Below are 25096 nucleotides of genomic sequence, written 5' to 3' on the forward strand. Positions count from 1 at the left end.
GGCCACTGGGCTGATTTAGCAGCCAGGCTCTTCTCATGCTCTCGCATCAGTCCTGACACAGGCAGTGAGTCTGCAGCTGGACTAAAGCCGTTCGATCTGAAGCTGGAGGCTATGGGGCTGGAAGAAAGCTAACTTGCCAGGGAGAAGATCACTAGGCTAGTCTGCCCTGCATGTCTTCTAGGTGTGAGGGCGGATGAGGTTCTTCCATAGAGTCATAGAACTGTATAGAGTTAGAAGGGACACGCAAGGGTCATTTGGTTCAACCACTGGCAATGCAAGAGTCCTTCCCCCACTTGTCCCTGGGTGGGCTCGAACCACCAACCTTCAGGCGCACTGCAGCTGAGGCTCAGTTGGAGCTGGGCTTCTGCATGTCTCCATTTGTCCCAAGAAGAGGAAAGGCCAGGATTCCCTTCCAGCCCAGGGATCCTGAGATCTCTTTGCATTGCCCGGAGAGCCAGGCCTGGATGTCTTGACCCTCCAGGTCTTGGAGCAGACTACCTTAAGGCTAGTTTTAAACTTCTAGCCAGCCCATCCCCACAGCTTAGCCACAAGAGCCAGCGGGTGGTCAGTGAGAGAAGCCAGGAGCACCTGGTTGCCAGGAGAGCAAGAGGCAGCAGCCCCTTCCCTTCCTCTCTCTTTCTCTCTCTCTTAGGAGTCTGGCTGTGGACTCCTGGCCTCCCTCATCGCCTGCTAGGGTGGTGGCGCTGTCAGGGGTGTGGAAGGAAGGCTCCAAAACTCAGGAGGAGGTTCCCTGGGCCAGATAAGAGGGTGGTCCTGCAGCACTGACAGAGGCACAGGGGTCCTAGCAGAGGATGCCCAATTCTCAGTGGCATAGTTGGAGACAGGTGTGGGCTGTTTCTCCTCCTCTGCAAGGGTTGGGTGTGGGCCTTGCCAGCCCACTGGACCATGCATGGGGGCTTCATAGTGCTGGGTGCTCATGCCTCTGTGCCCCTCCCACAGTTGCAACTGGATTTCCGCTCCGGACAGAGCATCCTGGCTTCCTAGGCCCATGGCCCTCCTTGCTCTGTGCTCCGGGCATTCTTCAGTGCCCCTTGTGTGAGGAAGCAGGAACTCCCAGGGGCTGCATGGCAGAGATCAGGGGGTGCGGGTCAGTAGCCCACGCCACAGGACAAGCATGTCCACACTCAGGTTGCACACTTTCAGTGGAGGCCTGCCAAGGAACCTGGAGATCTGGAACTGAAGGGAGAGGTGATCTGTTGGGGGGTGGGGAGGCACCTGCTTTTGCTCCCCAGGAACAAGGAGAAGATGGCGGATCACAGAAGTGCTGAGAGGGCTGCTGCTTGCCTGTTGCTGGAAACCGCAGGAGGGTAGAGGGCGTCTCTTGCACTCGGGTCCTGCTTGCGGGCTTCCCATGGGGCACCTGGTTGGCCACTGTGGGAATAGGATGCTGGACTAGATGGGCTAGATGAGTGGAGTTCCTCTTAGGTTCTTACCACCAGGGGGCAGAGGACATGCACTTCCTGTCTTGGGAAAGTCGGTAGTTGGATGCAAAACAAGCCGGTTGAGGCCAGTGAGTTGCAAGGGCCCGGTTCTGCGGTGGGATTTGGAGGTTTCAGCCCTCAGTCCCCCAGAGAAGCGCAGTTTGGATCAGGCACCTGCCCCAAGGAACAGGACTCTGTTGCCCCTGGAATACGCTTGCTGGTTCCCCTGTGCAGGCCGCATCCCACCTTCCCTTCTCTCCCTGCCTGCCCCGATGTGGGATCCCTCCGGTCAGCTGCTCTTTGCTCTCTTCCCAGAGTTGATTCACACCCAGGGCCCCCCTCTTGCTCTCCCTGGAGGGGGTCGGCTGCCTGCCCTTCCTTGCCTTTTGAAAGTAACCTCTGTTTCCTCCCTGAAGGTGCCGAACTCTCTGGGGCTCCTGAATCCGAGTCTTCCTCTTCTCTTTGTATCTTTCAGTTTGGCTCGCCCTCCGCAGATGTCCGAAGTCACCTGCCTTTTCCCCAGCCCTTCCTCTGCCTCACTGCACTACAGACCACAGCAAGGGTTAGCATTTACATTGCTTGCTGCCCCCCCGGCACTGCGCCACCAGGGAGTGCTGGGGGGGAGGTGTCCCTTCCGCCAGGCCCTCCGGCGCTCCTTCCACATTGTGCTGGGAGGGTCATTTACTTTGGGGATCGGGTGCCACACTCGGTTCAAACTGGAGTTGAACCCACAACGTTGAAAAGACCTCTTTGAAACGCCCGTCCCTTGTGGCTCGGGGGGGGTGGGGTGGGGAAAGGTAAACCCTGAAGCACCTTTGTATGCTGAAGTAATCCCTCCCAATATGGGGCACCCCATTGAGGGACACTGTATCTCCGTGGTGGAGCACCAGAAGATCCCAGGTCCAATCCCTGCTGCAGGGCCGGCTCACCCGGGAGGCAAGGCAAGACGACTGTCTCAGGCGGCAGGGTCCACAGATCCTGCCCCTAAGAACTGCACTCCCCCCCCCCCCCGCTTGTTCTGTTTCACGTCCGTCTCGGCTGCAAACAGCGGCAGTGCTGTGGCGTCCAGCCTGCTTCCTCTGCGTCTCCCTGCTTCTCTCGTCTACAGCAGAGTGTCTTGCGCAGCGGTGCGCCTGTGCAGAAGGAATCTCAGGCATGCAGAGAAACTCTCGTACAACTGCTTCTTGTATTCTACGAAGCGTTTATCGTACAGCAGCAAAACAACAACAGCCAGGAGAAAGCGAAGACACGATGCTTCTCCTTTCGCAGCCAAAACAGAAAGTGAAGACGTTTTCATTTCCCTAGAGCTAACCCTGTAAGCTCTGGGTATCCTCACACCGTTAGTGCTGCAATGGAGGCAGCAACAGCCACAGTGCACTCCTTGAAGGTCAAATTTGTGCCCCTGCCCCAAATGCTGCCCCTACAGCGGCCTCTTGGCGAACAGGAGGTGCTGCCGGTCTCCCCCAACCCTGCTCGATGTAGCTCTTCACTTGCCCCTTCTTCCTTGGTGGAGTTCTTTGTGACTGGCAGCAGGTTTCCTGGCTTTTAAAACATGTACAGAACTGACCTCCTGCCTGAGCTGTCAAGCCTGCTTCAGGCGATTTGCCTTTGGACTGAGCGGCCACAACTCCTGGTGGAGAGTTTGCCCCAAATGCACATCCCTCGTTCCCGTTTGTCTTTGAATGGCTCCGCCCTTCCCAGTCCCCATCTTCAGTCCACGTCTATAATCTGATTGGGCAACTCTGGGGCGGCCCCCGCCTTCCGCTCCACAGCAGGGGCTTGGGCCCAGCCCTTGCATGCCCATTGGCTCTTCTCCAGCACCAGATTTAGGCTGCTTCTGCTGCTTGGGGAGGGCGCTGGCCCTTGAGAGCCCCGAGTCTAAGCAGTGAGGCTTTTCCCGCTGATCTGTAAACTGAACCAAGGCAGGCTTGCAGAAACCAGAAGGGTTACACATGTCAGTGTTTGTTAAAAAAAAAAAGAAAAGAAAAGGGTTCTGACCTCCCTTTGTCTCCTCAGCCTGGTCCTCAGACCCATGTCGGCATAAAAGAGTCCACAAGAATATCCTTGCAGAGTGCTTTCTGCTTTTATTCTTAAAAGTCTTTGTGCAAAAGTGACTGACCAACTCCACTACCAGCTTTCACTAACTAACCAACCAACCAACCAACCCAACAACAAACTAACATTTCTCACTCTATATATACAACCCAGCGCAGGCCACTGACTCATGCTGACCCAGCTTTTTTAAGCATTAAAGAAACAGCGGCCATTTTAGCCATGACAACACACTGGTAGCCGTAGCCACTGGGTCTGTTGGGGGGGGGGTGATGGCAGGCCTGTGCAACAGCTATTCCAGAGCAGGAAGGAAGGGATGTCTTGCTCCTCTTAAGGTTTTGGGCAAGGAGGCTTCTGAGAGGCTGATTCTCTGCTTGTGGCCATTGAAGGCATTTCCTCCTCGACCAAAGAGCAAGCTGAAGCCCTTGGTGGGTGAGGGGAGCACAAGGGGGCCAGGAAGATGGGGTGGAGATGCACTCAGCCCAGGAGGACCCTTAGGAACCATGAGGAGAGCCCTGCTGGATGAAACCCAGAGAAGCCCTCCACCTTGTGGCCAACCAGGTGCCTCTTGTGGGGAAGCCCCTCGAGCAGGAGTTGAACTCTGTGGCAGCCCTCTCCTCCTTCCTGCTGTTCCCCAGCCGCTGGCAGTTCAGGGACACGGGCCTCTGGTCCTGGAGGAAGCAGGCAGCCATCCTGGCCCTCGCTGCCATCTCTCTCTTCTCTCGTGTCCCCAGGAACGAGCTGAACGAGCACTTGGACACCATCGACTCCAGCTTGGATAACCTTCAGACCATGCTGAGCACCCACGGCTTCAGCGTGGACACCAGCGCCTTGCTGGATGTGAGTCTTCCGCTTGGGAGTCCTTATGCCTAGCGGGAGGGGCAGTTTGGGGGGGGGGTTGTTCCTCTGCTAACATTAATCTCTGCTTTCCCTCCCTCCCTCCCCCCCCCCTCTCTCTCTCTCCCCCCAACAGCTCTTCAGTCCTTCAGCGACAGATCTGAACTTGCCAGATCTGGACAGCAGCTTGGCCAGTGTGAGTTTGCTGAGGGACCTCCCCTTTCCTCATTTGTAGGCCAGCCCCACATGGCGAGTCTGAAAGTCTGAAAGTGCTCTCCACCCGCCCTGCCTCCTCGGAGAACCCCTCCGCTGGGTGATGTCATCCTATCAGCACCTCTTCTCAGGCACTGCTAATGAGGTGCTGAGTGGGCCTTTCTCAGCGCAGCCTTCTGATCAGCCCCGCCATCGCTGAGCAGACTCCCCAGAGTTGCTCTCTGGATGTGATGATGGGAAGATGATGCTGAGACTGAGGCTGCCTAACTCCCAACACATTCCTCTAAAGCCCTTCCCCCCTTTATTTACCGCCACCCACCAAAGCACAGCCTGGAGGCTGCAGAAGACTGGTCCAGATCTGATCCTGGAGGGTGCAGTTCCCCAGGAGGCTCTCCTGCACCAGCCCCACTGAAGTGAAGGGGAGCTCTTAGGCAAGAGCTCTTCTGCAGCTCCTGTTTATTTCAGTGGGGCCTGTGCAGGAGAACGTCCTGCCGGATTGTGCCCTGGAGTCAGGGAGGTGGTAGACCCTACGTAGTGCCAGCCAGCTAGGGGCTCTCCTGTGTGTGGGGATGGGGGGTGCGACGGGGGCTTGACTCCCGTGAGACATGCCCAGCAAAGCCCCCTCCTTGCTCTCTGGGCCTCGCAGGCTTTGGTTCAGCAGCGCCTCCTCTCCCTTTGCAGATCCAAGACCTCCTCTCCTGCCAGGAGCAGCAGAAGCCGGCGGAGGTGGAAGACTCTGCAGCGGACACAGGTGGGCATCCCGACTGCTCCTCTTCTCTCCTCTCCTGCCCCCACCCGCCTGCCAATTCCACACACTGCTTCTCTGCATCGACCTTTTCTCCAAGGCCAGGCAGGAGCATGGACATCCTCACAGCTGAATGAGCCTTCCTGGCCCACGCAGGGGGAAAATGAGGCATGGGGTAGGGGTGGGGTGTGTGTTCCTGTTGCTTGTTCAACCCGCCTCCTCTCCCTCCAAGTCACGCTGCCGCAGTGGGGGGTCTGCCTTGCTCTGGGGGCAGTCGTGGAGTTTCCAACTGAGAAAGGGTTCTCCTTCCCACAGCCTCAGAATCCTAGAATTTTAGGGTTGGGGGGACCCCAAGGGTCATCTGGCCCACCCCCTGCAATACAATCCTTCCACCTGCACCCTGGACCCCCAGCCTTGCCCCCCCACCCCCTTTCTGATGGTGTCTCTGCCCTTCCCGTAGGCAAGCAGCTGGTCCACTACACAGCGCAGCCCCTCTTCCTGGTTGACTCCAGCTCCATGGACATGGCCAACACAGAAATGCCCATCTTCTTTGAGCTGGACGAAGGACCCTGCTTCACGGAGGACGAGTACTTGGAGGACCCCACCATCGCCCTCCTCTCGGGGGCGGAGACGCCCAAGCCCAAGGACCCCTCCGTCTCCTAAGGCCAGGCCCTGGGTCAGTGTGGAAAGAAGGCCGGACTTCAGGAAGGGCCAGACGCCCCCTTGCTTTGCTCCAGTGACGTTGCGGACGAGCCCCCTGCTCTCCCCTTTGGCCAGGCTGCGAGGGTGTTTGTGTCTGTGCTTCGGGTGCTCACCCCTCCGGGCGGCGGCTCTGGGGGGCGGGGGGATGCCCATTGGCGGAAGACGTGTGTGTGTTCCTTGGCTGCTGCCACCGCCTGTTTCGGGTGCCAGGCGCCCTAGGCCTGGACGCTAAGCGCGACCCCTTGCCCTGCCCTCTAGGCGAAGAGGAAGGAGAGCGAGTGAGCGATGAGGGGGGTCGCTCTCACTGGGAAGGGGAAGGAGAAAAGGAGGCGGAGAATTCCCCCTCCCATCGGGATGGACTTGTGGGCATTTCGAGAGAAGTGAGAGTGCCTCTCGCACCCGGGGCTCAAGGGCTGGGTCCCTTTGTCACGTCTGCTGTTGCGTGTGTCCCCGAATGTTACAGGGCGCCCGGGCGGGAGGAGGCTGCCCCACCCCATGCCCCCCTCCCCCATGGGGCTTGTTTCCCTTGGCTTAGCAGTAAAGAATTTGTACATTTGCATTTTGATTGTTACTAGAAGAAAATTGTATTTTGGATTTTTACATGAGAGAAGAAGCCCCCTCCTCCCCCTCAGCCTTCCTCTCTCCTGCTATATAAATACCTATATATACATATTCAAATATATCTATATATCTATATCTATACGTGAAGTGGCCCATCACTCTCTAGGCGCAGCACACTTTTATTTCCAAAATGGACGAGGCGCACTCACTGTGGGGCACATCCTGCCAGCCAATACTGGGAAGCGGATCCCAGTTGCTGCCCAGGGAATATTCCTCCCACCCACACCAGAAGAGTGGGGAGAAGGGCCCCATCTACCACCTGGCAGACTACGGGTCCTTTTCTGCTCCCGCCCCCACAATATCCTGTCTCTGCAAAGGTCTACATAGAGCAGGGTGCCAGTGGTGTCTGTCTTCACCGCCCCCCCCCAGTGGCCTTTTGTCTGTCAGGTTTACTCCTTCATCAGCTGGATGCTTCCTCCTCTGCTCTCGGGTCTCCAAAGTGGTCCTGAGCCTTCCAGCTGGCCAGCCAGCAAATCCTGCCAAGCTCCATTTAGCAGCTGGAACCAGCTGACGGGGGGGGGGGGGGGGGACCAGAGCGCTGAGTTTGCGGATCAGGATCAGTGAACTGTGGCCTGCCTTGCCCAAGCAGCCGGGGGGCGGGATCCTACAGAGAAGCCAGTGGGTTGCCTCCCACCCACCCACCCACCCACCCCAGGCAAGACTCTTGGTTGCAGCACGAAAATGAGCCAGTTGCATCCTTCAAAAGAAAACCAAGGCAGGGGCCTCTCTCTGCTGATCTTCTCAGGCTCTCTGTGTCCAAAGGAGGTGGAGAATTTGGGCCCTCCAAGCAGGGAGCAGAAGGGCCTTGCAAACTGGCCGCCCTCTTACAAAAACCGAGGTGGGGGGCTGTGAGGCTCTGGCCAGGCCAGGGGCATCCATCAGCCCAGTACAATTGCCCCACAGCTCACTGGGCTTGCAGAGGGGCTGTTTTGGGGTGCCAGGGACCTCGGCCTTCAGCTCTAGATTTCCCAGCTGTGAAGCTTTTCATGCTCCAAAAGCTTTTTATGCTTTTCCGACTCTGGACCTCCTCCCTTTTAATGGTCTGCGTGTAGCAATCCCCCTGTTTTCTCGTTTGGCAAGGGAGGGTCAGAGACTGCTGGTCCAACACCTTTTGGGGAACGTGTCAGCAGAGGGGGTGGCATGTGGAATGTGACAGCGAGGGCAAGTCAGGGACACATGCAGAGTCGTAGAACGGGCTTCTGGTCAAGAGGGGCTGTGTGGGTTAGTGAGAAGAGCCAGCAACAGACAGCTAGCCTTAAAATTGGCTGCAAGTCTCCTGGTCAGTCACAAATTCAGCATGGTGAACTGCTGAACTCTGACAGCTCCAGCCCTGCCACACTGAACTGGGCAAAAATATGCCAAGCTTTCCCTGACATGACCTTTCGGGATGGGAGGTGGTTTTGGTCAGCCTTGTCAAGCCTTTAGAATTATGGAATTGTAGAGTTAAAAAGGAACCCCCCCCCCCCCGTTCGCATCCTGAACGCAACATAAGATGTGACGGCACATGTGCGTGGGTCGCGCTTTGCCGCTTCCGTGCATGCATGTGACGTCATTTTGAGCGCGCATGCGCGAGTGGCGAAACCCAGAAGTAACTTCCGGGTTGCCGCAGAGCACAACTCAAATGCGCTCGCTCAGCCCGAAGCACATTCAACCTGAGGTATGACTAATCCACAAAACCCCACCTTCCCAAGGAGTTTGTTACATTGTCATATGGCTCTGTCTCCCCCCTCCCTCCCTCCCTCCCTCCCTGCGTTCTGAGGCCCCAGTTGGAACGTGGCTCAAGGGCCAGCGCCCCCCTGCTGTGCTGGGACACCAACTCTTCACGTGGTTTGCTTGTCTTTATTGAACAAGGAGGCAGGCCCACACCTGCGTGCATGAACAGGACACAAGACGGCAAGAGCAGGTCAGGACAGCAACAGAAAAGGCACCCCAACCCCCAGGGCCACAGGGAAAAGGCTGGCAAGGCACTGGCTAGCCACACAACCCCTTGGGAACAGAAGCCCCCTCCCCAAACCAGACACACACAGCAGCCTGACTCCTGGCCAGCCCCAGGCGCTGCCTCAAGGTGGGCACTGCCCTCAGAAATCCAAGCCTCGGAATTAGGACGGGGCTCCTCCGCCCTGCAGCAGGACTGGTCACAATCCAGCTGGGGGAGGGGGTGGAGCTGATGGCAGAAACTGGTGCCCTCCAGAGGTTTTGGACAACCTCTCCTGCCTGGCAGGGGCTGATGGGAGTTGTAGCCCCAAACACCTGGTCTAGTCCTATGTGCTTCCCACACCCACCCAAATTCTGGGGCAGGAATCAAAGACTGGCACTGCTGCCAGCCAGCCTCCCACCCTGCAATCTAGGAAGCTGCCCTCTGCCGAGTCAGACTGTCGCTCCACTTAGCTCAGTATTGCCTGCACATGCTGGCAGCAGCTCTCCTGGATATCAGAGGGAATCTCAGCCCTTCCTAGAGAGGCTATCTGGGAGTTTCTGCTTCTGCTTGCACAGCACATGGAATACCAGTGACCCCCGGACTGCCTAGCTCATTGCTGGCCAGTTATGGGTCCTTGTGCAGACACAGCAGGAAACCCCTCTGTTCTGTGAGCTACTCCAAGCTCCCAGACAACCGGACTCTGCTTTGTTCTTCCTCCGCTTCTTGGGGCCTCACCTTCCATGCTGGGACACGTTCTCACACCCCACCAGTGGCCCAAAGGCCACAGAAAGCTCTGGCTAGAAACTTGCTTGGGCTGGCAGCCAAGAAGGCAACCAAGACTCCCGAAGGCTGGGGCGAGAGGGTACCCTGAGACCCAACACGCGGCTGGGACGAGCTGCCTAGGATCTGGAAGCGAAGCCTGGGGAGGAGGCTCCTGCAGCTGGAAGCAGCTAGAAGCAGGACACCAGAGAGCAGCGGGTCAAAGCTGCTGTCCCAGGTTTTGCTCTGCTAATGGCCAGGCTTGGTTGCTTGGCAGCGGGCAGGGAGAGGCCTTTTCCTCTAGGACACCTTCATTTGGGTTCCTGTGCACAGGCAGGCAGCGTGTGGCTTGGCTCGCTGACTGGAGCTTTGGCTTGTGCCCGCCCCTTGCAGCCTGGCACACCTGGGGCAGTGGGCAGCTTCCTGCGTTTGAACACAAGAGTCAGGCTGCATGGCCCTGGGGTCCCTTTCAACTCCAAGACTCTAGAAAAAAAACCCAGTCCTTGAGCCTCTGTGTCCGAGGAGCAGCTCAGGCTGGTGGGCATGGCTGGAGAAGAGGAGGAGGAAGCTGGGGGGCTCAGTGCGAACTGGGGGTGGCGCCTCCTGCTCCCCCACCCCCAAGCATATCCTGTGGCCAGCCGTGGCAGGAGAGGTGGTGTGAAAAGCACAAGGGGGTGGAGAGAGGGGAGTCTGCAGGAGGAAGCAAAGGCTCAGTCGGCAGCGCAGGAGCAGGCGGGCGATGGCTGTCCACTGGGGCATCTCAGGGCCTTCAGCAAGGGGGGGAGGAGGAGGAGGCAGCAGCGCTCCTCACATGCCTGTGGAGAATAAAAGAGAAGAAGCCGCTCACTTCATCTCCCTGGCCTGGTACCTCACAGACCCCCACAAGCCTCTCAAGTGAGCCCTGGGTCTCCTGCATGGATCTCCCTTCAAACTCTGTTTCTGTGATTCCTGAGCCACTGCAGAGTCAGTGCCGGATCTGTTGGACCAAGGATGGTCCTTGGTGATGTTTGGAGGGGAGTTGAAGGACCTCCCGGGACAAGCCTCCTTTGAAAGGGCCCTGCAAGGAGGCCTGGAACTGCTGCTTCAGGAGACTTGAGTGAGCCCCCCCCCCCCAACTGCCGCTGTTTTGCAGGAACACAGGGAATCGAAGCTCATGCCTGAAGTGTTCTGGCACAGCAAATCTACTTTTTAAAAATACACATTTTGATAGTACAAAATGCACCAAGAAACGCACTAAAATCTCTGGTGGTGGAGGAAGGGAGATTGGGATAGCACATAGGGTGCTCCCTTGCACCACATCAGAGCCCTGGTCCATCTAGAGCATGGGTAGGCAAACTAAGGCCCGGGGGCTGGATCCGGCCCAATTGCCTTCCCGCAGACAGTCCAGGAATCAGTGTGTTTTTACATGAGTAGAATGTGTGCTTTTATCCAAAATGAATCTCTGGGTTATTTGTGGGGCATAGGAGTTTATTCACCCCCCCAAAAAAATATAGTCCTGCCCCCCACAAGGTCTAAGGGACAGTAGACTGGCCCCCTGCTGTAAAAGTTTGCTGACCCCTGATTTAGAGCCCAGTACTGTCTACACTGACAGGCAGCTCTCCAGGGTGTCCAACCCTGCCTGCAGCTGCCATTGCACGTTGAACCTGGAACCTTCTTCTGCCAGCCAGATGCTCCTCTGTCGCTGAGCTGTGGTCCCTCCCACAACCTGGAAACACTCCTTGCTGTACAACCTCCCAAAAATCCGACGGGAACAAATGCTCAATAAGGAAAGGGGGTCGTATCACCTCCTTTGCAAGGTTCCTGCAAGCAAATCTGGTTGGGTGCCCCATGGGCACAGCCTGCCCCACATGCTCCCTCTGTGTAGGGCATGGGGTGGGCCTGGAGTGAATCAGGGTTTCCCCCCCAGACACGACGGCTTGCCCACTTCCCAGGGCTCCGTGGTGCCAGGGAGGAGTCTTTGTTCCTGGGAACGGCACATTCTGAACCAGCTCTGCTCCCTGACACTTGAGGGACACGAGGACATGTGGCAAATTGGTGACCCTGCAAATGTTGTGGGACGGCAGCATCCTCACTCCCTGACTGGGGCTGGTGCAAGCTGGAGCCTGGCAACATCTGGAACACCCCACCCCTGATTTTAGGGGTCAGAAGTGCATTTCACAGTAGAGGCCACAGCAGCCTTGAGCAGGAACCGGACCCAACTGCAATGCCTCCAGGGGTCAAAAGTGGGGACATTTCAGGGGTCAGCATGAAAAATCAGGAATGGGGCCCCAGCGGATGAGAGCATTGGAGAGGCATCCAGCTAACTCAAGGTGAAATGAACCTCAGAATCAGGCCAGCAGCCTGTTCTCCCAGGGGCCAACCAGTGCTGTGGCCCCTCGTGGGACACTTATCTTGGGAGGCGAGGGTCTCCTCTGAATCCACTTCATGGTCCAAGCCTGGGGAGGAAAACATCCCAGTTACAGCTAGAATAAAGGTAAGAGGAGCCTGCAGGATCAGGCCAAAGGGGGCCCACCCAGTCCAGCATCCAACCAGATGCCCATTAAGTGAAACCCGAAAGCAGGATTTGTGCACAAGAGCCATTTCCCCCCAGCATTCCCAGCAGTTGCCCTTCAGAGGCAGAACCACCATGACCAGCAGCCATTGAGCCAGGCCTTGCCCCAGAAGGGTCTCCCCTAAGTCTCCCACGCTGCTTGCCTCCCCCAGGACAGAGCCTTGCACAGCCCTCTCTGGAGGGGTTCTCCCCACACAGAGACTTCGCATCAAGCGCAAGAGACCCTCTGTGGAGTCGCCCATTTTCCAAGACCCCTGATGTGACTCCCAACCCGGGAAGAACTTACTTTCTTGGGACTCGTGGGAATGAGCAGGAACATCCATGGCGGGACCTAGAGAAACCAGAGAGAGACAGAGGTCCCTTCCATATTCCACAGATGGGTACGTGGGGCTCAGAGGTGGCCTGGGCAGCCAAGGTGTTTTTCAAAGGTCTCCAAGGAGCCAGCAGCTCTTCTCCTTCCCCAATAAGGTGCCCTCCAGATGACAGGAGGGGTTGCTAGACAGTGGAAGGGTCTCCCTCAGGAGGTGATGGACTCTCCTTCCTTGGAGGTTCATAGGCAGAGGCCACCTGGATGCTTTAGATGAGGTCCCTGCATTGCAGGGGGTTGGACTAGATGACCCACAGGGCCCCTAAGATTCTAAGGACCCATGAGAAGGCAAGAGCAGCCAGACTGGCAGACGTACCACTCTGGGTGTCTCCGGGCAGCGGGTCCAAGCTGAAGGATCCCAGGTTGGAGGCATCACTGTTGAGCATCATGTCCCCATTGACCTCATCTGTGTGGGCGCGATTGGCCCCTGCAAAGCTCACGGGGGCCACCTCTGTCCAGGGATGGAGCGAGAGAGGAATCAGCAAACAGGGGCATTGCCTCTCGGTACGAGGGGGCCATACTGTGGGGCAGGGGGCCCTCAAAGTGAGCAGGGATGGTGCCAGCCCAGCCCAAGGCATTTTGCCACCTGAGGTCCAAAGGACAAGGTGCTCCCCACCCCTTGGCTGCTGGGTAACTGCCTTAATTGGCAGCTGGGTCAGGCCTTCAAGTCATGGGCTGGCAATGGGGGTAGCACACCCTTCACCTCGCCTGGGGGCAGCCAGTCCATTCACGGGTCCCAGAATACACAGCTGTGTCCTCCAACAGAGAAGGGGCCAGTTGGAGGGCTCAGGAGGCAAAGGGGCACAAAGGGGGCTGGGGGAGGGGAGGGGAGCTTGCTGGGTCATGCCTACCTGTGGTCATGGGATCCGCAGGAGTTCCAATCTCACCTGTGGACATGGAGACAGGTGTTCAAATGATGCACGGCAGAGAGGCTGAACCCCACTCCATCCTCTGCCTCCCCACAACCGTTTAGCCTCTAGACATTGGATGACATTCCAGTCCAGGCCTCCATCTCTCTGTGGGCTGTTGGTCAGGAGCCAAAGCGAGTCCCAAGCTTGAACGGCTCATTTTAGAACGTGGACCCAGCTCAGGGGCTGAGTCTCTGCATGGCCAAGGAAGGCGTAACGGGGGGGAGGGGGGGCAGCATGCAACTCATGCAGGCAGCAGTTTGTGGCCACCCTTGGACTGCTAGAGCTCTTCTCCAGGGGGATGTTGTGAAGTAGCAGCAAGGGCAAGAGTGTCCCTGGGCATGAGCAGAGGGCGTCGCTCTCACACCTCAGCCGCCACAGAAATCTCCCCCTGACTTGAGCCATCTCTCAGAGAGTCTATAGCTCTGATTCCTGCTGGATGGGCAGGATATAAATAAATTATTATTATTATTATTATTATTATTATTATTATTATTATTAGGGGCTGGACTTCTCTGATTCTCTGATCCCCCCTCTTTTGCCAAAGTAGCATCTCTGGCTTCCAGGATTCCACTTACTTTCTCCCGAGGCCTCTAATTTACCAGAGATGATGGGCTCTGAGTTTGCCATGGGCTCTGAAAGAGACGGGGGAGAGAGAGAAGCTGAAGGGGGTCGGGGGTCCCGTGCGATGAAGCTCCTTTGGGCATTTCCCCCTCAGCCACCTAGAGCCCCAGACAGGTTCAGGCCAGCTGCCCCCAACCTGGCGCCCTCCAGATGTTTTGAACTACAGCATGGCATCTGACTCAGGCTGATGAGAGTTGTAGCCCCAAACATCTGGAGCTAGAGGACTGCGGGAAGTCTGCTCCAAGTGCTCCGCTTGCAAAGGGGAAGGACTTTGCCCCTCAAAAGTCAAGCCCCCTTAGACATACCTGTTGTCTGGCTGCCTGGGGGGGGAGTGGGACTTGGGGAGCTCAGGGGCTCTGCAGAGAGGGAGAGAGAAGCGGTTGTTTATTATTGTTGTTGTGGGTTGTGAGGGTCAGTCTGCATGATGCCCCAAGGCCCCTCCATTTCTTGGGGTCCTGCACCCAGCGAGGGATCGAATCATACAGAGGAGGTTCCTGAACTAGTTGATCCAGCCTCTTTGTAAGAGCAGGGGTCAGCAAACTTTTTCAGCAGGGGGCCGGTCCACCGTCCCTCAGACCTTGTGGGGGGCCGGACTATATTTTGGGGGGGGGGGAAATAATGAACGAATTTCTATGCCCCACAAATAACCCAGAGGTGCATTTTAAATAAAAGCACACATTCCAGTCATGTAAAAACACACTGATTGCCAGACCATGGGCCGGATTGAGAAGGCGATTATGCCGGATCCGGCCCCCGGGCCTTAGTTTGCCTAGTCATGTGTAAGACCATGGCCTTAGCTGGCTGCTTAAGTGTCCTCATCAGCGTCACAAAAGCGTGAGCTGGGATGCAAAAGCTCCAACTAAGTGAGGGGGCCCTCCAGGCTAATGGGGGGGGGGCTTTTCCTCCACCCTCCCCTCCCCTGGCTTCTATTTAGGAAAACAATAGCCAGAGGATGTTCATATGAGCTGCAAGAAGGCCGGAAGCTGCTTGATCTCTGCTGGATCCAAAGCTGCGACTAATACAGAAGCAGGATCTGTTGTGGGGTTAACACTATGAGCCCCTCCAGCCTCTGCTCATTGCATATATGCGCTAACCCAGAAATAGTACCTCAGGTTAAGAACTTTGTTTCAGGATAAGAACAGAAATCATGCTCTGGCGGTGCAGGGGCAGCTGGAGGCCCCATTAGCTAAAGTGGTGCTTTAGGTTAAGAACAGTTTCAGGTAAAGAACGGGCCTCTGGAACGAATTAAGTTCTTAACCTGAGGTACCACTGTATTCTAAACTGCTCACCTTCTTCCCAAGGAAACTGGACAGTGGGAAAGTGCTGGGAATCCCTGGAGTCTCTCACTGCTCAGAGGTTGTGTATTTGGGGTGCAAGCTGCTTCTTTGTTTTGCAGGATGCTGGCCAGCTACAAGTGCCTCTTCCTCTTTCCTTTCTGGGGGTCCCACACCCCCCAACTCCAGGGGCCCCTCCCTCCACCCACCCAAGTGCCGACTGCAACTCACCATCTGCCACCACAATGGCCAGGAGCAGAACCGCAACTGCCGTGAGCAAGAGGAACCTGCGGGGCGGAAAGGAAGAGGGAGCTGAGAGTGGAGAAGGGGCTGGAGCATTAACATCACAGTGGTTAAGAGTCTGAGCTTTCAGCCACGTCAGAAATCTCAGCTCGGCCGTGACGTCCCTGGTCCTGCCTCGTGGCTTTGTTGTGGCTGGTTGTGCAAAGGTATGGGAAGAGCTTTAAGCGCTTAAATCAGAAATAATATCATTTTAAAAGTTCATCATCAGAGAGGGGCCTGCTGGGAAGTCACACCCCTGATCCCAGAAGTGGGGGGCATTCTGTACATGCTCAGTGGCACTCCCGTTCCGCTTTGTTTTCTAGGCTGGCTCTTGGCACTCAAAACAGATATTGGGAGTGAGACCTGAATCTCACTCTGGCTTAGGGTCCTCCAAGTCTGTGTTGCCAGCAAGTCTTTTTTAGAAGCCCAGGAATTGCCAGAACCACTCTGGGGCTGCTTGAGGTGGGAGACCCCCCTCCCAACAAGGCAGCAGTCTCCTCCTCTCCTGCCCAGCTATGATGGGGCATGATCCCCTCAGAAAATCTCCTGCAGAACAACCACATGGCAGTGGAGAGGAGCTACTGAAGAGACCCTGCCCACTGCAGAGGAGAAGCTGTAGAAGTGAGACCCTGCTGATCCCTTGATGGTGATGATTTTATTATTGATACCCCATCCATCTGACCGGGTTTCCCCAGCCACTCTGGGCAGCTTACAGCACATAACAAATTGTAAAAGGTACATAGCTGTCATATGCAGGTGAGACCTGGCTGTTTCCTGCTTGAGTTTTCCCTTTGCCCCTCTGCCTTCCAAGGGAAAACCCGCTCTTTAGTGATGCATCAGAACAAATGGCAATCTGGGGAAAACCCAAATTCCCATTAGCTCCGATTGAGCACTAAAGAGCAGGGTTTTTTCCAGGAGGGTGAGGGAAGCAGCAGAACAAGGGGAGGTGTGGATAAGCCAGTCTGTATATACATATGTTTTCATTGTGAAATCACTTTGGGAAGCTTTACGAGAAGCAATTTATAAAGGAAATTAAATGAATAAATAAATATTCAGTTGAACAGTGCTTTGGGGTTTACATCTTTGTGAATAAAACATATTTTTGAATTTGTCAATTCAAAGTAGATTATAAAGCATAGCGACTGTTAAATATTGCATTTTGGTCAACATTTGCAGGAGGAAATAATTAAAAAATGCAATGGCTACTGAGCGACAGAATCAGCTCCCTGGGGTTCTAGGAAGAAAAGGAGTCTTTGATCAGGCCCCCTGGAGATGCCATGGGACCTCCTGAATCCAAACAGAAGCTCCACGGCTGAACCACAGGCCAGGGCAAGAGCACAGCACTGGAGGGGCCCCCCTGCCTTCCCCCTCCTCTGGTTGCCACCTCCCACGCCTCCTCCGGTCCTGGGGGCAACTCAGCAGGTGCCCAGCCCCCGATGCACACGGACCCTGCTGCAAGGCCATCCTTCAACAGGGGACTGACTCCAGACCACCCACTGCCCAGTGGGGTCCACAGTTGGTCAGCTTTCTGGCCGACAGGCTTCCACCCCAGACACTGAGCCAGGCTCCCTGGCAACAGATATAACAGGAGGGAAACTGAGGAGAAGAGAGAGAGGGGAGGCTGATCTGTTCTGCCCACACCTGGGCAGGGATCTAAACCTGGATTCACCTGGGGCAAACAGGTGCATGGACCCAGCCCACCCACAGGGTCCCCTTTCTGCACCCAAGCAAAGTTGGCACCCACCTGTGCTGTGCCCGCATGATCCTGGGCGTCTGGCGCTTGGAGCGGTGCTGGGGTCCAGTCTCAGGAACTCTGGGGGAGGCAGAAACACTCTGTGTGCTGAGCCATGGGAGGCCCATTATATGGGTCTGTCCCCTCCGGGGGGGAGCCGGCTGCGAGGGGCCAGCCAATCCAGAGGCGGGCAGGAGGGCGATGGGTGGCTGCTGTGGGAGGGGCAGAGCCACAGAGCCCCCTGAGCAGCCCCTGGGCTCCCTTCTTGAGGGGCAGGGGGCTTCCTCCCCCCCACCTGCCGCTGTGCAGCAAAGGTGGGGGGTGCCCAGCCATGAGGGGCAGCCCTTCCTCGCCCTGCCTGACACCAGCCCAAGTCCAACCCCAGACCCGGGCACAGGTACCCCAGCATGGCCTGGTGCTCTCGGGCTGCCAGCAGCTCCTCAAGCAGAGAGAGAGAGAGAGAGGGAGAGAGAGAGAGAGAGAGAGGGCCTTCCCAGGGAGACTTTGCTAGCTGAGATGCTTTTAACGAGGGATTATTTACGCCATGATGAAAGTTCTCAGGTGCCCTTCCTGGACCTTGGCACCTGCTCCCCATCAATTAACCCAGGCAGCAAAGAGGCGAGTTTATTCAGTGGAACGCAAGGACTCCTTTATTAGCACAAAGGACAATTGGCAGTTCAGTGCGGGGGGTGTGGGTGGTGCCCTCACTCGCTGGATCGGAACAGAGCTCTTCTGCGAAGACTGTGCATTGGTCAGCGTGCACTGATCTACACACACAAAACAAATTCATTTACAGGCGTCTTCCAAAAACCCATCCCAAACCCAAAAGTTCCATGGCGATCGGCAAATGGTAATGGGGGCAGGATCGTGAAATCTGGAAGCCCCTAGTCATGAACCGGCACATGGGCAGTGGATACAGATTCAGTTGTTCTGACTCAAGGAACGAGGCAATTGAGCAGCTCGGCAGCTGTATCCATGACTGAGAGCCCTTTTTAGGATCCACTCTGCTCACCCCGAAAAGGGGAGGGGCTAAAAATGTGCCCTTAACATAGTCTGCCTCCCTTTTCCCCTGACTGGATTACTGTGCCCAGTTGGGTCACCACTCAGTCCATATTGTGGAAGGAGGTGTGGATCCAGAACTGGCCTCCACAGTCCCTTACGGACTCATTGTTAAAACCGTGTTTATGGAAGACAATCTTACTCGGCTACGAGGGATGGCCAAAGAAGAAGTGTGGGTGCAAAGACTACAGAGAACAACTTTGCTCTGGTGATGGATTATCTATACAGTGTCTGCCTGCCTGCCTGCCTGCCTGTCTATCTATCTATCTATCTATCTATCTATCTATCTATCTATCTATCTATCTATCCACCCACCCACAAGCCATGACTGTAGGAAGAGCCTGCCAGGACGGTCCAGGCCTGGGGTCCTCCCTCCTCATCGCCTGAGCAGATGAAGCCCCCCTTGCCCCCCCAGCCTCTCCACGCCCCCCCCCCAGCAATGCGGAAGGTGCCAGTGCCAGAACAAAGCTCCCTTTGTGGCTGTGGAGCATCTCAATGCGCTTTTGTTTGGGGCCTCTCTCGGCTCTCCTGGATTAAAGGCTTTCTCAGGGGTGACATAGGGCCTGTGGGGCTGGATCTAGTTGCAAGGGCTGCCTGACTGCCTGCCCCCGGGGAGGACTGAGGCAGCTGCAGTGGCCCCTGGCACCCGGGCTGCTCCTGTGCTAGCTCCCCCACCCACTGCCAGTGTCTTCTGCCAGCTCCCTGTCCTCCAAAGAGGGTCTGAAGAGGGGTGGGGGCTGGACGTGCTCCATCTCCCTACGTCTGCCTCCTCAGAAGGGGGAGCCCACAATCTCCCCACAGGGGGAAAGGGCTGGCTGCCCAAGGGGACCCCTAAATGGGGCCAGGAACTCGATGCAACTGGCCCCTGGAGCCTTGTTGCCCATCTCACTGCTGGCCCATTTCTCTCTTTGTGGAAGCCAGACCAAACCTGAACTGAGCCCCAAACAGAGAGAGCGGGTGTGGGGTGTCATGCTTTTAAAATAAAACGCTATTGTATTTATTTAAAAGATTTATAATTTGCTTTCTGAGCACACACTCCATAAAGCAGCTCACATCTTCAGTAAAAACAGAGCCATATATGACCTGAAGCCATCACAAGTATCTGCTTGTAACAGCAGCGGCATCAGAGGGACTGAGAAGGAATCTGGAGCCTTAAATTGTGCCACCAATTGTTCCTTGGCTTCCTCACAGCCGAGCAAGATTGTCTTCCATGAACACGGTTTTAACAGTGAGTCCGTAAGTGACTGTGGAGGCCAATTCTGGATCCACACCTCCTTCCACAGTGGGGACAGAGGTTTCCGGGTGGGAGTTGATTGCAATTATCCTTGGCAGGTGGGAGGGTTGTTGTTGTTGTTGCTGTTTAGTCATTTAGTCGTGTCCGCCTCTTCGTGACCCCCTGGACCAGAGCACGACAGGCCCTCCTGTCTTCCACTGCCTCCCACAGTTCAGTCAAACTCATGCTGGTCACTTCGAGAACACTGTCCCACCATCTCGTCCTCTGCCGTCCCCTTCTCCTTGCGCCCTCCATCTTTCCCAACATCAGGGTCTTTTCCAGGGAGTCTTCTCTTCTCATGAGGTGGCCAAAGTCTTGGAGCCTCAGCTTCAGGATCTGTTCTTCCAGTGAGCACTCAGGGCTGGTTTCCTTCACAATGGAGAGGTTCCTGGTGCCTTTTTAAAGTGGTGCCAAATGCAGATCCCCACTGGATGGAAGACTGATGGGAGTGTGGAACCAAAGCAGGCTCTCTCTCCCTCTCTCCCCCCCCCTCTCTCTCTGTGTGTGTGTGTGTGTGAGAGAGAGAGAGAGAGAGAGAGAATGTTAGAATTAGCAAAATTGTAGAGTTAGAAGGACACCCCGGGTCATCTACCCTGCAACGCAAGCTACCCTTGGCAGAGCATGAGACTTGTAATCTCAGGCTCATCCGCCAGACTTGAAACTGCCAAATTTATCATACTCCGGGCAGGATCAAAGCCTTTGTCTTTACACTTTCAAGCCCACCTTGGGCAAAGGATTCCTACACTGCAGGGGGGGGGGTGGACCAGATGACTTGCGAACCCTTCCCGTTGGCCGTGACCGCTGCCTCCTTCCTGCTTGCAAGTCCAGGCCTTACTAAGGCGACTGCCCTGATTCTTGAACAGGGAGCAGCAACCTTTGATGTGCATCTCTGGAGACAAAGGGCTTGGAGGAACCTGGAAATTTCGTAACCTGGAAATTTGGCCCCCGGACAATGCAGCCGAAGGAGCGGGGAGCTGCTGGGGGTGGGGGTGGGTTTCCTGCTCCCCCCTCCTCCCACCTGCCTGGAGAACACTGTGCAGACCCCGGCCCGGCAGCTGGCCGGCAACCAAGCCGCGGGCGCATGAAAGGCAGCCGCCAGGCTCCCCGTCGGCTCGTAAAGCCTTCCCCGGGATCAGCTCTCGCCTGCAGCCATGTGCGCGGGCTCCGGGGAGTCCCCGGGGCCTGGCCCTCCGGGACGGGGCTTCTGGCACCTGGCTCCAGGCGGATGAAGGGGGCCAGCTGCGCGAGAAGCCCCGCCGCACCTGAGCTGGGCTGCTGGCGGCCGGCGGGGCAGCGCGCAACCAGGCAGCGCGCATTCCGGGCGCCTCCCCGGTCCCAGCTGAGCAGAGCCGAGCCCGGAGCGCGCGATGGGGAGGAAGGCGAGGGGAGGCGGCCAGCAGGACCCCTGCATGCGCCACACCAGTCTGGGGCGGGAGGGCGACCTCCTGAGCAGAGGAGAGCTTCGGGGGCACCCGCCCCTGCCCCTCACTAAATGCCTGGGGTAACTTAGTAGGTCGAGCATAAGATTCTTTAAAAAAAAAAAAAATTATTAAGAATTTCAACATAACAATTTATCAAAAACATATCAACCTTATTCCCCCCCCCCCCATTTTCCCCTCCCCAAACCAGAACCCCCCTCCCGAACTTCCCTCAATTCCTCTCTCTGGTTTTTCAGCACATGTTAATCTCAGCATATTATAAAATTGTAAAGATCCTTAATTTATCTATCTTCATGTTACCAATAATAAATTTGTGAATGTTTATTCAAAACCTGCCAAGGAGTCCAGCTCAATTTGTTGTTTCTTTAAGTACTTTGTAAACGGTTCCCATTCTTCTTTAAAGTCACAGTTGTTTTTGTCACACAGTTTGTGTGTCAGTTTCGCCAATTCCGCACAGTCCATCAGTTTCTCTTGCCATAGTTTTTTAGTCGGTGTTTCCTCATTCTTCCATCCTTGTGCTCTTAAGACTCTTGCCGCCGTTGTCGCAGACATGAAGATGTTTTTCAATTTCCTTGGCAGGTCTTTTCCTACGATCCCTAACAAAAATGCTTCAGGCTTTTTTACAAATGTTAGTTGGAACATTTTCTTCAACTCGTCCTATATTGAGCATGAGACTCTTAACCTCAGGGTTGCAGGTTTGAGCCTCGTGTTGGGCAAAATATTCCTGCATTGTGGGGGGTTGGACTAGATGACCCTTGGGGTCCCTTCTAGCTCTACAATCCTGTGATTGTGAACGCAGGCATCTTGCAGGCCTGAAGCATGTGTTTCACCAGGTTAGTTGTTCCTGGGGGTACAGCTAAGCTTCTTGACATTAAAAGATGGCAATAGAACAGCCTTCCTCGACGGAGCACCCTCCTGGTGTTTCAGACTACAACTCCCACATCCTGACTGGGGCTCATGGGAGTTGTAGTCTAAAACACCAGGAGGGCGCCAGGTTGGAGATGCTCCAGTAAATCCGCAACAAACTCGCTCCTGAAACCTTTCTGCTCTAAGCAGTTGTGTAGTTGGCTCCCCCTCTTTGCACCCAGGTAGGCCACGGATGCCCCCCAGGGGTCGGGAAGGGGGGGCTTTTAATCTCCTGAGCAGGCAGGTGTAGCCTGGATGTCTGCGAAGGACGGCAGCCCCTCCCTCCTGGCATTCTTCCCCCCACCTCCCTGGGCCTGGCAGAACAAGGGGCTCTTTGCTCCGGGCTCAATGCGCTTTTGTTCCCAGATGAAAGGGTCTCCAGGAGGGGTGGCTCAGGAGATTGCAGAGTGCGATTGGGCTCTGGGGCCTCCCGAGAGTGTGGGGCTCAGGGGGGCTCTGGAGGCAGCGCCACAACCACCATCTTCATAATGACAGGCCCGCTTGCCAGCCAGCCTTGGAGTCACCACCAGTGCTCTGGACCAGACAGGAGTGGACCGGCAGCAGCGGCTGCTTGCGTGACCCTCCCGTCTGGACCCAAAGGCAGAGGAAGGGGCTTCTCTGGACCTCAACTCAAGGGCAGCAAAAGCGGGAGGGACTGTTCACACAATCCAGGTTGCCGGTGGGAAGCAGAGACTCCAAAGCTCATATTTCAATGTTGCAAGTTGCATTAGGAAGGTTTTGGGAATTGGTTCCTGCAAAGCTACCAAGGGGATTCCTCCAACATGGGGGTAGGGAATGCCTCACCTGGATTGGGGTGAGAGGTGCCTCAGATCAGAGCAGGCTGAAGGCAAAGAGTAAGGTTACCCTAACGTAGTGTGTGCACACTCAGAGGATGACCTCCAAACCATCCTAAATATCTTCGCAGAAGCTTACAAAAAGCTTGGCCTATCACGCAACGTCCAAAAAACCAAAAGTGCTGCACCAACAAGTACAAAATAACCCCTCTGCAGCGCCACAAATCCAACTCAATGGTGTAACGTTGGAAAATGTCGATCACTTCTCCTACCTGGGCAGTTATCTTTCCACAAGGGCCAACATTGATGCCGAAATCCAGCATCACCTGAGCTCTGGGAGTTTGGCTTTCTCCCGATTGAAGTGCAGAGTGTTTGAGGACCAGGACATTCGCAGGGAAACCAAAATGCTTGTTTGCAAAGCTATTGTACTACCAACCTTACTGTATGCTTGTGAAACATGGACCACTTATAAACGCCATCTCCAATTCCTCAAAAGATTCCATCAATGCTGTCTCCAAACAATTTTACACATCACTTGGGAAGACAGGCGAACTAATGCCAGTGTACTGGAAGAAGCAAAGATCACCAGTGTTGAAGCAATGATTCTTCAACATCAATTTCATTGGACTGGTCATGTTGTGCGGATGCCTGATTATCGTCTTCCAAAGCAACTACTCTATTCCAAACTTTAAAATGGAAAGCGTAATGCTGGTGATCAGCAAAAGAGGTTTAAAGACTGTCTCAAGGCAAATCTAAAAAAAATGTAGTATAAACATCGACAAATGGAAAACACTGGCCTGCGAGCGCTCCAGTTGGAGAACAGCCTTTACCAAAGGTGTCATGGACTTTGAAGACGCTCGAACTCAGGACGCAAGGGAGAAACATGCTAAGAGGAAGGCACGCTTGGCAAATCCACACCGTGATCATCTCCTGCCTGGAAACCAATGTCCCCACTGTGGAAGGACATGTGGATCCAGAATTGGCCTCCACAGCCACTTACGGGATTCCCTGTTAAGACCATGTTCATGGAAGACAATCTTGCTCAGCTACGAAGGATGGCCAAAGAAGAAGAAAGAGGGGTGCCTGCCAGGCTCAGCACAAGCAGGTGTGAACCCACTTTCTTGAGGGGGAGCAAAACCATGTTAGCCTTTGCTAGAGCAATGATGAAGAGTCTTTGTGAGACCTTGAAGGCTAACACATATGGTGGCGGCAGCGTTTGTGGACTCCGGCCCACTCCCTGCTGCCATCCTTATGCCAGAGACAACTTGGAAGTTTTCAAAGTGCCCAAGACTTTGCGTTATCCTTGTGGGAATTCAGGCTCTTGGGAAACAAACACAGTCCCTTTGCACAGCTTCCTGTGAAATGAGCGCTGTTGCTGTGCTTGGATCTGCTGGCGTTGCCAGGTGAGAGCGCTGGTCCTCAGGTGGAGTTTTCACAGTGTGAAATTAAACCCAAACACCTGCAAACCGCTGCCACTGAGAGGCAGAAGGAGGCTGTGCCTCCCAGTCCACCCCCCTTTAATTCCAGTGATTATGGAAGGCATGAGGGGGTCATTTCTAGAGGGCGGGTGGCACAGCCCACACAGGACAATGGGCACACTTAGCACTCTTGCCAGCGACTCTGCCTCCCTTCTCTTTTGAGTCCTGCTGCCTGGAATGTGCCCCCCCTGCACACATCTTTCTGGGTGCCTGGCTGTGTCTTTTTTGGGGGGTTCTGCTGCCCCCTGGGAGCTCTGTGCGGCACTGCAGATAGCGGCTGGGCTCTACATTTCTGGAGGAAATTGAATTTCAGATCTCTTTCGGTCTGCAGCTTCTGCTAAATACAGCACAGGCAGTGCCAGATTTATTTATAAGCTAAACAAGCTATAGCCTAGGGTCCCACTCTCTTGGGGGCCCCCAAAAAAATTAAAGGAAAAAAAACCTGGATGTACATTTCCAAAATATAAGATAAAAAACATAAAAATAAAACCTACATACAGCAACAGTGTTTTGTGTTGTGTAGGCTCCTATGATGTAAGTCATGGGCTCCGCCTGCTAGCCTGCAGAACACAAAAAACAATGACAATTTGTTGTTGACAAAGGACAGCTGGACATATAAAGGGCCCCATTACCTTCAGTAGCTTAGGGCCTCATCAAACCTCAATCCGGCCCTGAGCACAGGGAATCTTTTGCTACCCCATGTCAAGTACCCCATGGGTTGTATTTTCCAGGAAAAGGGTATGTTCTTTGTCATGTGGGAGTTGGTTGGGTCGATGCCGTGTTGGTTGTTGTTGTCGTTTAGTCGTGTCTGTCTCTTCGTGACCCCATGAACCAGAGCAGGCCAGGCACTCCTGCCCTGTTGGTAGCACAGGACTATTTTGAGTGGCACCAAGTCATGAGTCTGAGGTTGTGAGATTCAGACGGATCCTATTTTGCTTCCTCCTAACATATAGGAGGATTATTATTACTACTATTAGAGAAATGGTTACGGATGTGATCATAATGCCAAGGGGTGTGTGTGCTGATCAGTGGGGAGAAGAAATAGAACCATCTGTTAAGATGGTTAAGAAAAACAACTTGCCTTTGGTATGAAAATGAAGGCAGGCAGCACTGGGACACC

The 25096-nt window shown here is 55.2% G+C and overlaps 2 protein-coding genes across 3 annotated transcripts in view; one reads left to right on the forward strand and one right to left on the reverse strand.

Annotated features, from left to right (window-relative positions):
• Positions 1-6691, forward strand: part of HSF1 (heat shock transcription factor 1) — a 41348-nt gene extending 34657 nt beyond the window's left edge. Inside the window, exons 10-14 of one of the 2 annotated variants that reach the window (XM_081874363.1) lie at positions 1918-2004; positions 4229-4334; positions 4468-4527; positions 5226-5295; positions 5750-6691. In XM_081874363.1, coding sequence (XP_081730489.1) covers positions 1918-2004; positions 4229-4334; positions 4468-4527; positions 5226-5295; positions 5750-5952 — 526 coding nt within the window. In that variant the 3' untranslated portion in view covers positions 5953-6691. The remainder of the gene's footprint in view (positions 1-1917; positions 2005-4228; positions 4335-4467; positions 4528-5225; positions 5296-5749) is intronic. The other variant, XM_081874364.1, reaches the window with a different exon arrangement.
• Positions 6692-8417: 1726 nt separating this feature from the next.
• Positions 8418-17170, reverse strand: LOC309348410 (uncharacterized protein). The gene is made up of 9 exons (XM_081873559.1): positions 17040-17170; positions 15245-15300; positions 14045-14095; positions 13694-13750; positions 13059-13094; positions 12524-12658; positions 12127-12171; positions 11680-11724; positions 8418-10104 (listed from the first exon to the last, which is right to left on the reverse strand). The coding sequence occupies exons 1-9, from the start codon at positions 17153-17155 to the stop codon at positions 10097-10099; spliced, it is 549 nt and encodes a 182-aa protein (XP_081729685.1). The 5' UTR covers positions 17156-17170; the 3' UTR covers positions 8418-10096.
• Between the last annotated feature and the right edge of the window lie 7926 nt (positions 17171-25096).

The sequence above is a fragment of the Podarcis erhardii genome (genome assembly GCF_964252035.2).
Source record: "Podarcis erhardii genome assembly, chromosome: 8".
NCBI lineage: Eukaryota > Metazoa > Chordata > Lepidosauria > Squamata > Lacertidae > Podarcis > Podarcis erhardii.

Excerpts from the sequence above, each read along its gene's own strand:
- LOC309348410 (XM_081873559.1), bottom strand. The coding sequence starts at position 17,155 with ATGGGCCTCCCATGGCTCAGCACACAGAGTGTTTCTGCCTCCCCCAGA. Across the intron at positions 15,301-17,039 it reads ATCATGCGGGCACAGCACAG|GTTCCTCTTGCTCACGGCAG; the intron begins GTGGGTGCCAAC and ends TCCGCCCCGCAG. Across the intron at positions 14,096-15,244 it reads GGCCATTGTGGTGGCAGATG|AGCCCCTGAGCTCCCCAAGT; the intron begins GTGAGTTGCAGT and ends CCCTCTCTGCAG.